The sequence below is a fragment of the Natrix helvetica genome (assembly GCF_964273705.1).
Source record: "Natrix helvetica genome assembly, chromosome: 14".
Classification (NCBI taxonomy): domain Eukaryota; kingdom Metazoa; phylum Chordata; class Lepidosauria; order Squamata; family Natricidae; genus Natrix; species Natrix helvetica.
Window position 1 is genome coordinate 1250449 of NC_138564.1, and position 13551 is coordinate 1263999.

Consider the following 13551-nt stretch of genomic DNA (forward strand, 5'->3'; position numbering starts at 1 on the left):
AATCATGTGACCCTGGGATGCTGCAACCATAGCAAACATATGCCAAGCACCCGGATTTTTGATCACATAACTGGGGATGCTGCGACAGTCATATGTGTAAGGACCGGTCATAAGTCACTTTTTTCACTGCCACTGTTAAGTTTGAACATGTGCTAAACAAATGGTTGTAACTCGAGGATTACCTATATATGCTTGCTTGTAAGGTCTACTTTCTCTCTCTGCCATTATCAGATGCTCTGATTTGTAATCCTTTGCTTTAAGAAATCCTCTCCTACTTTTATAATGCTTAGTATTTGTTTTTAATATTGCCTCTTTATGTTCTTCATTTTCTTATTTTTACTTTAGTTGAAAGTCACATATAAATGGAATAAATAAATAAATGCAAGTTTCCCTTTCAGGTTTTCTAGATAACTTGAAAAACCTGCTTCTTGATGAAGATGAAACTGTGCGACAAAAAACAACAGAGGTCCTATACATAATGGCAACACACAGCATTGGCAGGTAGGTATTTTGTAAAAATGCAGTTTGAAGAGAAGGGGGGAAATGAAGTTATTGTTCATTACATTTTCCAGATTCTGGAAAGATGAATCTATGGTGCTCCAAATTTTAGGACAAATTTTCTAGAACATGGAGTCATCCCGGCACTGGCACAGCTTTTGGATGATCCTGTTGATATCTGTCGGTGGAACATGCATTATGCGCTGAAACTACTATCAGAAACACCTACAGGTCAGCTTAATTATTATACAAAAATGTAACGATCTTTGATCTCTTTAAAGCTTTGGGTCTTTCAAATTGTATTTTATATGTGTGCCAATGGGGGTGATGGTCCCAAACATTTACACTGATGCCATGTCTGCACTGCTGCACAGAAACTGTCAGAAGAATAATTTGGGGTTCCAACTCGAGTCAGGATTGCGCAAGAATAAATAAAATGAAATTAAGACAGCTGGGAGGAAAGGAGAATTATTTATTCCCAAAAGCTGAAAGCTTCGCCTACGGGGGGCAGCTGCAGGGAAAATGGGGTTGCTTCATAGGGCAGCTTTTCCTGGGTGTGGAAGGGTGACACTTGAGGGGCGTGTGTGTGTACATGTCAAGTGTGATGCTTATTCTTGTGAACGTGCTGTTCAACTGGGAGACTGTTTTAATTAACTGTGTTTATTAACTGTGTTTATTATTTAACGGACTCGGTGGCTCAGTGCCTAAGATGCTGAGTTTGGCAATCAGAAAGGTCGGCGGTTCGAATCCCTAGCACCACGTAATGGAGTGAGCTCCCTTGTCCCCAGCTTCTGCCAACCTAGCAGTTTGAAAGCACGTCAAAAATGCAAGTAGAAAAATAGGGACCACCTTTGGTGGGAAGGGAACAGCGTTCCGTGTGCCTTCGGCGATGTGTCATGCCAACCACATGACCACGGAGACGTCTTCGGGCAGCGCTGGCTCTTCGGCTTAGAAACGGAGATGAGCACCGCCCCCTAGAGTTGGGAACGACTAGCACATATGTGCGAGGGGAACCTTTACCTTTTCCTTACAGACCTTCTCTGATAAATATATTAGGTCTGGATCACTTATTTGGGGGTTTAAAGAAGTTTGAGTAAAAGATTTTCTTCCATTTGCTATTTTTACTTGTTCAGCTTAGCTTTAGCTTGATTGTTAATTAACTAGCAGAGACATTGATTCTCAGGGCATTGTGGATTCTGTTAATGTTTAAGGGAAGATGGAGACAGTATAAGGAATAAAATATATTTTTTGATGTGAAACTTCCCACAAAACCTTGCTGAATCTGCCTCCTCTGAAGCTTGTAGCCTGACTTCCCTGCTTGAGGTGTTTGGAGCTAATTAAATGCTCCAGTGCTTACGAGGCAACGATGCAGGCAAGGAAGGGAGGCTGCAGAGTGGGAAGCAAGTCAGAAGGAATAACAACAACTCCATCCCTGCTGCCAATGCAGTCTTGTCAGGCAGCCTGCGTAGTCCGTGTTCTGTCTGGGCACAGCAATCACAGTAGTGTTTAATGTGGTTTCTTCGGTTTTGCTAGTGTGTGGTGTGAATCAGCTCATTTGGACGTATCCTGCGGTTAAACAAAACTGGTGGTTAGCTTTTGAGGCATGAAGATAATGGCCAAGTATGGAAACCACGTAGAAGCAAATGGGTGTTTAAGGTATTTGCACGTCTGGCCAGGTTGGGAGAGGAAAGGCTTGGATGGGGATTTTTCCTGGGCCAAGCTCTTCAGACTGGAATGCACACTTTCCAAGTCCCGGTAACTCTCCTTGAGCGTAAGAGCAAAACCATTTTCAGGCTGACCGCTGGAATTGGTGAATGAGTCAGAGCTTCCCTTAATGGTTCTACAGCCGCCTTTTCCAGCCCAGCATCTCCTGATGTGTTGAAATTGCAACTCTTGGCCAGGTTGACTAAGAATTCTGAGAGGTGCCATTTCCGCACACCAGGAGAGCAGCCAAGTTGTGCCCTGTGACTTCTAGTGACTGTAGCCACCAAGTACCTTATTCTTCATTTCAACTTCTTTTCTGGCACACAGCGGCTTTCCCCTGAGTTAATACCCCTAGTTGTTCATTTCTACGGCAAGATATACATTAGTGATCTTAAGTTTTGTTTGTTTGCAATTTAATGGGACTAGAAAAGGATCCATTGTTTTTGGTTGGATTCAAACAACATGGTTGATTAAGTTAAAATATGGTTGGGGGTTCAATAGCTCACTCAGTTGTGGGAACTTTGTCTCAGCAAACTGTTTGAATCAGGTCAGGCCATCATACTATGCTACCATATGGCTGGTTTGGATGCAACATGTTCTATGCCCACTGTGTAGCTGCATGATAGAACTTTATCTGAATGAGACGGTAACAACCAATGGTCTCTGTAGCATCTCTCTCTCTTTCTCCCCCTCCCTCCCTCCCTCCGTCTCTCCCCCTGGTCACAAAACAAAGAGTGGGTGTAGAAGGAATTGAGCTGGTGTTTTGGGGAACCCAGCGGTTAAATGCAATTTTTAGTCACCTGAGACTAAGGCAAGGAATATAGATTTTTAGGGAGAAATGTTGGACTTAAGGATATGTTGCTGATTTGGGTGCTTGTTTGCCCATACTTTGAAAATGTGTATTTGTGGGAGAGAAAGGCTGTTTCATTGCCATCAGTTGGTTTCCAGTATGAAGATTCAAAGGATAGAGGGCTATAACTGCTAAATGTTAAACCTGGCCTAGTGCTAATCCTGATGTCACCAGGATGAGGACACCTGGGCTCAGGTGAGCAGGGCAGGGCCACTGCTGTGAGCAGAGTGCAGTTGAGGCTGCCTCATCAGGCTGCCCAAAAGCTCCTCAATCTGGCCTCAGCATCCCAGGCTTCTGACTCCTTTCCTGAGGCTCCAGTTCTCAGCACTCTCACTTAAAGGGTGTTGATCAATCCATCAAGTGTTTTTGGGGGGTAAATTTTGGACTCTGCGATAAAAGCTATTTTTTACCATTCTGCGAGTGAAAATTCAGCTTTACAATTTTGTCTGTACTAAAGATTTTTTTGTATGGGCTTACATACGAAGTACTTCATTGAGGTTAAAAACTTTCCCAACAAGGAGACTCTGTCATCTGTGCTCCATTGTGTTCACTTACCTTTCCCATTTCAGTTAACTGAACCGCTGGTCTTCTTGCTTGTTCTTCCTTCTTGTCTCTTTCATTTTCCTCTACTTTTTCTTTATATACTTTTTGCATCTACATACTACTAACACCATATACATATCCACTCTGGCTATTTAAGAAATGCATTTAATCTCTCACTAAGGGCAATTGTCTCTTGACTGTGTCACTAAATGAGCCCCTCCCCAAGAGCCCCTTCCGGGCCACAGGGACAGGTGAGCTCCCATGAAAACTAACCCAACCCTCTTTGGGAACCCCTTCCTTCCCAGGTCACCCAACCAGCAATTATCTGCAAATGGAGAAAGAAGCATTTAAGTTGCTTTGACTTTTCCTACAGTTTAAGCATTAATCATTCTAAGGCCCCTGCTTACATTTTTTGAGAAGCATCAGGGGGGGAAAGGAAGGATTCCAGTCACCTGCCTGCTGGCTCCTGCATCCCTTCTGAGGGGGATTATCGTGGACAGGTGCTTTCTGGGAGAGGCAGCTCCGGCATCTTGTTCTGACCTGGAACCTCTTTGGTGGTTGCACAACATTCCTCCTGTTCTGAGTCCCCCTGTGTGGAAGCCCCTCAGGCTCCTCCATTGGCTCTCCAGCTGATTTCCGATTTAGCTGGCTGCTGGAGGCCTCCCTGGCCCGTTTTGGTCGTTGTTGGTTTTCCCATCAATGGGATCATTATGAAAAACCTTTCCTCGGTGCTCCTGCAAACCATCTGTCTCTCCCCAGTTTCTCCCACAGGTCAGCCAGCATCCCATTGCCCCTAAGCACCTTTCCCCCTTCAAAGGGGGTTTCCCCTGGTTGGGCTTCTTTAGTCTAGGCTTGGGATATCCTCCCTCAAACCTTAGAGCTTCCCCAGGCCGGCTGTGCCTCCCACTGCACTTTGGACTGGTAGAGCTTTGGCTGCATCCTAGTGCCAAAGGTGTTTTTTTTCTAAAAGGCAACTGGACTTTCTTGGTCTTTTTCCCTTTCATCCAGGAAGCTTCCTCGGTTCTGAAGCGGATGATTGAGAATCCAAAGGGGAATCTCTTCCCTCTCTAAATCTGTGCTGGGACCTGCAGTCCAGAAACCAGCCCCACTAATGTTATATACCATAGAATCTGATTGGGGAAACATTTTTCCCAATTTTACCCACAATTTTTTATTTATTTATTTATTTATTTATTTATTTATTTATTTATTTATTTATTTATTGATCGATCAATCGATTGATTGATCGATCGATCGATTGATTGCATCTATTTGGGGCCGCCCTAGGAAGTGGTGAGGCTCTGGGCCACGTACAACAAAAGCAAGCAAGAAAAAAAAGAAATCAAAGCTATAACATCACTGAAGATAAATTTGCAAAATGGCAAATGGACAAAATAGATTGAAGCAGCCACTGGGGGTGGGGGGTTTACCCCATCCCAGGGGTTTGGGACGAGAACTACTGAGGTTTCTGAAGTTCTTTTTTCTCAGACTTCTAGAGATGTTCAGCTCTGTCTTTGAAGGGCCGTTCTGGCCAAGCAGGGCTGGCCATGGAGCTTCCCCCCCCCCCTCACTGCAAGGGCCCGTCCTGAGCCCCAGGCTGCCTCAAAGTGAGGCTGATTCTGGCCACTGCCTCCTCAGAGTGGGACCAGCTGCTCTGCGACCGGCTTCCTCTGAAGTGGACTACCTAAGAAACCCACCTGTGCGAAACCACAAAGCTTCAAAGCAACAGTGATCACACCACAAACCAGTTAGGACCATTCAGAGTATTTATTTTCTTAAAGTGGACAGCCTGTAACATTATTTCTGCTATTTTTTTCTTAAAGCCCTTGGCTGTGAATTCCCACTAATGTTCATACAACTGGGAAACAGAGGGAGGGGAAGGAAGGCGAGTGAGTGAGTGAGTGTGTGTGTGTGAGAAAGAGAGAGAGAGAGAGAAAGAAACTATGAGTGCATGGATGTGCTTTACAATTCTTGAATACATATTTACACATTTAGCTTGCATTGGAATTGGAAAGAACACTTATGCGGGGGGGGGGATAAGGATGAGTTGCGTGACCACCGGCCACATGACCCCCAGGTGAGGTTTTCAGTGAAGACCCAGCGGCTTCTCTGGCCCACTTAAGTATGCGCTTGCCAGAGGAAAAGGCCATTCAGCATTATTTTAACACAATGACAGAGAACTGAAAATGCATCACTTCCATTTCTTTAATTCCACTAAATTTTAAAAATTTAAATATCAAGACATTTAAATATTGTTCATATCACTCATCTGTTCACCTAATAATTACAACACATTTTAAAAATAAACACCCCAAAAGACTTAAAAGGCTCTATTATACAGTTTCATTGGCTCCTGTGTTTGGAACGGCCGTTGCAAATGCTGCCGTCCTTCTCTGAATGTCTGTGGAGCAAAGGGATGAGTCCCTCCATTGGCACACACAGAACCCAGACACAGAACAAGAACTTAAAAAGAATCCGTAGACCTCTTAAACCTGTGTTCAAAAAGAAAAATCCAACCACTCGTCGTTACAGAGATTGTGTGAAAGGACACAATTATTTGGCAAAAAAAAAGGATTGAAAAGAAAAACTTTCAACATATAAAATTCCTCACTGGTAGAATAGTGACCACGACTTAGCTTAGTCTTCAATTCAGTAATTCTACGCATTTCTTACTTCGTGCTGCCCAATCTGAAAACCTGAAGCATTCAGATGGGCAGCCCCCAAACCATTCCCACACATCAGGTTCTTCCACAGGCGGAATATTTTGTGATACACTGTTACATAAAGACAATGCATGTACCTAGAGTCTGCTTAGCATGTTCTGCAAGGAACCTGACCACCGGGGCGTGCGTGGGGGTGAGATCCTCAGGCTGGGCCCCAGAAGGGAGGCAAGGAAGGCCTCTGTCCTGGAAAGGGTTTCCTGCACGCTGGCTCTGCCTCTTTCCCGACAGGAAGCTGGTTTCTAGGACAGGAAAGACAATAATCTGCTCATCACAGAGAGAACAGGGTGGATCTGCCATGGCAGGAAAGGAAATGACACAGGATGGGACCACGAAAACTTTTCAGTTCGGTTCAAAACCTCATCATTTGCAGGGAGGCGTGCAGACAGGAAGCCGTTCCTTTTGGAGAAAAGGTGTAGGCAGCTGAAGGGATCTGTGAATGTGCAGCAGGCGCCTCCCCTCCAGGACTGGATCTTCCCCACCTGCCCTGTTTTTTCCCCTCTGTGGATGGAGGGATCTGCCTATTTTGCATGGCCCCACAAAGCCAGACTCGTGTCCTGGGAGGGTCCTTAGCAAAGGCCGATATATTTGAGGTTGTTCTGAATGATGACGTCTGTCACCGCGTCAAACACAAATTGGATATTACTGGTGTCGGTGGCACAAGTGAAGTGTGAATAAATCTCCTTGGCCTCCTTGTTGCGATTCAGGTCCTCAAACTGGCGCTGGATGTAGACGGCTGCCTCTTCGTACGTATTTTGGCCCTTGTACTCGGGAAAACAGACCGTTAGCGGGATTCGGCGAATTTTCTCTGCCAGAAGATCCTTCTTATTCAGGAAAAGGATGAGGGAGGTGTTGATAAACCAGTTGTTGTTGCAAATGGAGTCAAAAAGGCGAAGGCTCTCTGCCATCCGACTCTGTGGAAAAGGATGCAAGGGTCAGCAAGAACATCAGGCACCAGGAACAGCACATGCTTTCATCACCCGCGTTCTTGAGCAAAGAGGTCGTGTCGAAAGAAATAGAAAAGAGGAATTAAGAATAAGAGGGGAACAATGCAATCCAATATCATTATCCCTCTCTGTCTCTCTCTCTCTAATCATCCTTCTTTCAGTGTTTCCATACATGGCTTGTTTTAAGCTCTCCTCTTTTCGTTTCCAAGCCTCTCACAAATTCCACCCAATCCAACCTTCTCAGGTTTTGTTCCTTTCAACCCGGGGAACTCTCCGTTCATATGCTTGTTTTGCAAGTCAATCCTCATTTTGTTCTCTTTTCACCCATACCCATTTCAAAATGTTTCTTTCACACTGGACATTCAGATTAAAATTCAGTCCATCTTCATATTTCACCCTTCAACCTTTCTCTTGTTTAAACAACACACACTTAAGTCTCTCACATCCAATGCGTTTTTGTTTCTCCTGACACACTCAACTGTTGCTTTCATTCACCAAGTGGCAGAAGCATGTCTTATAAGCAGGCATTTTGCTTCTTTTGCAATCACTCATTCCCCACAATAAACCATATATTGCCCACTACTTTTCCAGCGGCTTTTACACATGAAACATGTAGCTCAGTTTATATGGCTGCCTCGCTAATCCAGAAGGACTCCATGACCGATGGCATCAAAAGCCACTGAGAGATTAAGGTGGGCCAGAACTAGTAAAGACTTTGAGAGTAGTGCCTTCCTGAAAGGAAAACTTTCACTGAACCTCTTCAGATCACTGGGCATTGCTGAAGATGGTTTTTCCATCCGAGTAGGATAGGATAAAATAGAGAACAGAACAGAACAGAACAGAATAAAATACTTTATTTGGCCAAGTGTGATTAGACACGCAAGGAATTCATCTCTAGTGCAGAAGCTCTATGTACATGCAAAGCAACAAAATAATGATAATCGTAAGGATATAAGCTCTTCTGCTTGAGCAGTGGGTTGGACTAGAAGACCTCCAAGGTCCCTTCCAACTCTGTTATTCGGTTATCTTCTGTTATAATATGATACCAATAAGAGCGGGTAGTAGAGAAGAGGAGAAAGATAATAATACCACAGCCATACAACATGGGTAAGTGCACATAGACGTAAGACAGTACTGTGAGAATCAGGTATTCAGCAAAGTGATGGCATGGGGGGGGGAATTGTGTCTAATTGTTTTGGCATGCAATGCCCTATAGCAGCATCCCGAGGGGAGGAGTTGAAAGAGTTTATGTCTGTAGCTATTTTCTCAGTCCTCTTTCTGACCCTTGCAATCTACAGGTCTTCTATGGAAGGCAAGCTGGTTGCAGTTGTTTCTTCGGTAGTCCTAACTATCCGTTGAAGTCTGTCCCTGTCCTGTCCGGTTGCTCTGTGCCAAATCAGACAGTTATAGAAAGACAAATGACAGACTCAATATTTCCTCTGTAAAACTGTATTGAAAGCTTCTGGGCTTTCCGAATAAATCTTTTCCTTCTTGAATTGCTAACTAAGATTTGTAAGATTAATAAAGTTATTAAGTATCTCTTTTTTACTCAAAGATACCAGTTTAGATATGCATCTTCAATACGTAGTTAAGGAACCTTTTTGTGTATTTCAATGTTACCTATAATGGATCACCACAAACATTACACAACCAACCAAATAAATACTATAAGAAAACAGAAAAGTATACATAAAGTAGATCCCAAAATTCTGACCCAGGTCTGAAAAGGATTGTTCTATAAGCCAGGAACAGAAGATCGGCTGTAACTAAAAGCATCTAATAATGAAAGCTGTTCTCATTTGCCACTCAAACGACCACTTCCAAACATTCATGCAATAATAAACAGATGCAACGATACTGAAAGATTCCGTTTCATTTGGTTTCAGAAGTAAAAGCTAGAATGAAGGTCATGTAAATCTTTATGAATTTTAAGACTAGGGGAGACATGATAGCAGTGTTCCAATATCTCAGGGGCTGCCACAAACAGGAGGGAGTCAAGTTATTCTCCAAAGCACCTGAGGGCAGGACAAGAAGCAATGGATTGAAACTAATCAAGGAGAGAAGCAACCTAGAACTAAGGAGAAATTTCCTGACAGTTAGGACAATTAATCAGTGGAACAACTTGCCTCCAGAAGTTGTGAATGCTCCAACACTGGAGGTTTTTAAGAAGAAGTTGGAAAATCATTTGTCTGAAGTGGTGTAGGGTTTCCTGCCTAAGCAGGCGGTTGGACTAGAAGACCTCCAAGGTCCCTTGCAACTCTGTTATTATATTATATTAATTGCTGGAATGGCCATTTTAGACAACTGCCTGTCCAGAAGCAGCTTTCCACCTAAGGATGCTGTTATCCTCTTGGCTCAATTGCATCTGCTGGTGACCAAACTCAGGGCCCGCCACATCTCGAAGAACTACAGGTCCATGAGTCTACTTGGCGACCTTTTTTTACTGTATACGAGACTGCTTTCTATTCAGAAGGATTGCCATCTATGAAACAGATCGAGGGAGGGAGGGAGGGAGGGAGGGAGGGAGGGAGGGAGGAGGAAACGGGGGTTGACTTTGATGTACCACTGTCTGCCATTTTTCTCCTTGGCATTCCCAACCCTTTTGGACCTCTTTCCCAAAGGGACACCCCGCATACTGGTCTGCTCAGGTTGAGGCCCATTAGGAATTCAGGGGCTGCCAAATACAATACTTCCCTTCTCCCCCAAAAGGGCAATTCAAAATAGAATAGAATAATCAAACGCCTGAAATGTATTAGACATTCTACTGAAGCTCTGCCCACAACCTTAAAAAAAGAAGAACAGATGGGGAGAGAATGGAGAAGCTATTAGTTCTTCTTCATTGGAAGATCTTCCACTTCTTCCCTAATAAAATATTTTAGTGTTCCACAGAAAATCTCTTCCTGTTGACGAGAAATCACTTGATTGTCATACCCTCAAACTAAAAGACGAATCAGCCATGGGTCACTTTGCTGAAGACGAGATATGCTATGTCTACAGCATGTCCACAATCCATTGAAGACTTTGCCTGATCAAAACCTGAGGTGGGATGACAAGATTTGATCTTGACAAATCCGTGCTGAACTTGGGTAGTTACCATGGTGTGCTCTTAAGCTGCCTAATGACAGATCTCTCTATGATCATCATCAACCCTTGCTCATTTTCTGGTATACACTTTGCCTTACTGCAGTTGCTAAGAAATTCTATCAGCTTTTTCTCCTTTTGTATTATGGTTCAGTATTCTAATTTGGATATAGTTATATCCAAGGATATGGGGATGACCCTAATTTGAATGAATAACCCACAATTCTTGGGAAGCTTCCAAGGAGGAAGGGGGCAGCCCTGTGTAGGGCAGGAATGTGTGTGGTTTTGTCACAACCCTCTTGGACTTTGTCTCCCACGTCAGCATCTCTCTCTCTTCCCCACCCCCCATCCCTCCTGCCCCTCCCTCCCTTAGCAGGCTTGTCATCTTCTCAAGAGTATTAACACCTCCGGGAAAGTAACTGTTTCTGATTCAACCTGATGTTGCTGTGAATTTTAATTTTCTCTCACATGTTCGAGAAAGAAACAATTGTGAAAGTTGGCTATATTTGGCATCCCTGATTTGAAATTCTTTCTACAGCAGTTACTTCAACCTGAATGTTCCATCGGGTGAGGCGGGGGAGGGACCTCATCTACTAACATCCCAAACTCACAGGAAATTCCCTCATTGCTTTTCTTCTAAGCTTCTTTGGAGCTGGAGCTGGAAAATGGCTGCTTTGATTTGGATTCCTGCACTGAGCGGCAGACTTGATGGCCGTGGCTAATTCTGGGCTCTCTTGCGTAATAAAGGTAGCCCAGTATCTTACAGCGCAGTGCTTTAGCTAGGCTGGTCTGCCTCAACCTCGGCAACTTGGCTCAGCTGGCTGGGGGATTCTGGGAATTGATGTCCAGACATTTTCAAGTAGCCAAGGTTGAGAAGCCCTGGCCTAGCCAAAAGTTAAGAACGGGAGATCTATGTAAGTCTGGTACAACAGCAAGCAGAGAATCCATTACAGATAGTCCTTAACTTACAACTGTTTGTTTAGGGACTGAAGTTGCAGCCGCACTGAAAAAAGAGACTTATGGCCGTTTTTCACGCGACTGTTGCTGCATCCCCATGGTCACATGATCAAAATGCAGATGCTTGGCAGCTGAGGATGACAGTCGCAGCCGTCCCGGGGTCACGTGATCCCCTCTTGTGACCACTTGACAAGCAAAGTCAACGGGGAAACCAGATTCACTTAACAACCATGTGACAGAAGGAACAACTGCAGTGATTCGCTTAACAACGGTGGCCAGGAAGGCTGTAAGGTGGGGGCCAAACTACTGTATCATTTAGCAACATAAATTTTGGGCTCAATAGTGGTCATACGTCGAGGACTACCTGTAAAACCATGAACGTGGTCATCTCCTCCCACCCAGACTGTTGTTCCAGAAGGCTTGCAGGCAGGCGATCAAGCGAAAGCAAGCTCTGTATTTTTTTAAAATTTAGAAAGAAAAAAATCTCTTAAGAGGCGTGAAAGGGAATGTTAAAAATGTGCAATGTATTTGGGCAAATTTCCACTTTTGTCATAGCAAAGAAGACATTGCTTCTCAGAAAGAAAAGGATAAAAATACAACGCATAGGCTCTGAAATGCACTGAGCACTTTGTCAAACATTTTATCTCATTTCCTTATAATGATCTCATTGATCCTTTATCACGTATTTCCCCTGAGTTATTTGTTCTTCTCTTTTTAAGCTCAACACAGCAGGGAGAAAACAATTTTCACTCTTTCCTCTGATGTGATCTGCCAATCACACTTGGAGGGCGACCATGAAATCAGGCCCTGGACTGAGACTGGCTCTGGTGGCAGCCCTGGGCTGCCTTTCCTCACCTCTTCCTTTCGGGGCAGAGAATCAGGGAGGTCCTGCCTGATCCAAGTCTTATCTTGGTCCTCAAGCCTCAAAAAAAGGTTCATCCCCCTTTGCCTTGCTAATCCAAGTCCTCTTCTGACTCTCCACAGTATCCTGATCCATTTCCCTGCCTTTAATGAAGTATACTTATTCCTGGATGAAAATGTTTTGCCGTCCATCTCCCCTGTACGTGACTTCCCTGAGAAGCCTCTGCCCAAAGCCGATCCCCAGGTCCGCCTCGCTCTCGATGCAGACTCAGACAGCCGGGGCTCCTCCTGACACCATCGTTTCTAGCAACCTTCAGGTTTTCTTTAAGCCACAAAAGGTCCTGTCTGCATCCTTCCGCTTTCCTCGGTATCTGACTTGTTTCCTTACAAGCCCCTCTGTGGTTTATCAGCAGCCTAATGCTGGTTCCAGTTGTGAAAAGAATTCTAGGATGTGTGCAAGGGTTCAAGGGAGGAGCCCCAAAATTTGCTTTTTCTGGAATCTCCAGATCTGCCCCACCTACAGGGCATCTCAACGGGATTTAATATCTGCCCTTTCCAATTAAAGGACTCTTAGGCATTGAGAAAAAGCTGCAAATCAAAGGTGCTTCCAGGAAAATTCACATAAAATCATTTAAAATCTTCCAAAATTCTTGGTTCATGTCCCAAATACCATATTGGGGGGGGGGGGGGACAAGTCATTAATCAACAACTGTTCCTGTGGCCCAAAGGCTCCCCAGCTGCATTCCCTGAAGGGCAAGTCTGTTCAAGAGAGGCTTTGGGGATTCAGCCGAAGGGAAGAGACAGCTGAAGTGGAGCAAAGAATGGAAAGGAAACAGCCCCGCGTGACCCTCTCTTCCTGCCCATCACAATCACCAGAGTGCCTTCATGGCCACATCTAGTAATTATATTTTCTTGTACTTCAAAAACTTTGAGTAAAAAAAAAAGGGATTTAGAGAGAAAAATCTTATGAAGGCAGCAAACATAATTATTGGGTAGTTTTTGTTCTTTATATAAAACAAGTTTTCAAAAACACAGAACCACATCAAGAAAGCTAATATAATTCTTAAAGATAAATCTTCATCCTTAAAAATATTTATTCGTGGAATGTATAGATTCATCCAACGGTAAACAACTCTAACTTCACTTGAAAGAAGCTTCCCTCTCCGTACTGGGACGAACAAGGCTGCTTCTGCCGCCTCATCAGCTGACTGGATGGGGGGGGGGTGCATGCCAGCCCCTGCCTGTTTGCACAGGTCAAGCAAAGCTATAAAAACCCTTCAGGTAACCAGGCTCTGGGCCACAAAGGGCTTTATAGTTGGCAACAAGCCCTCTGAATTGAGCCAGGAGCCTCCCGGGAGCCCATGCAGTTCACAGAGTAAAAGTTGTACAC

General features: G+C 44.2%; 2 protein-coding genes across 2 annotated transcripts in view; one reads left to right on the forward strand and one right to left on the reverse strand.

Moving 5' to 3' along the window:
* The window catches only part of RSPH14 (radial spoke head 14 homolog), a gene marked incomplete at its 5' end in the record, with an annotated part of 89104 nt that overhangs the window by 6144 nt on the left and 69409 nt on the right, over positions 1-13551 (forward strand). Inside the window, 2 exons of the mRNA XM_081966772.1 lie at positions 399-501; positions 611-729. Of these exons, the coding sequence (XP_081822898.1) occupies positions 399-501; positions 611-729 (222 nt within the window). The remainder of the gene's footprint in view (positions 1-398; positions 502-610; positions 730-13551) is intronic.
* The window catches only part of GNAZ (G protein subunit alpha z), a 64956-nt gene continuing 56748 nt past the window's right edge, over positions 5344-13551 (reverse strand). Inside the window, exon 3 of the mRNA XM_081966771.1 lies at positions 5344-7229. Coding sequence (XP_081822897.1) covers positions 6885-7229 — 345 coding nt within the window. The 3' untranslated portion in view covers positions 5344-6884. The remainder of the gene's footprint in view (positions 7230-13551) is intronic.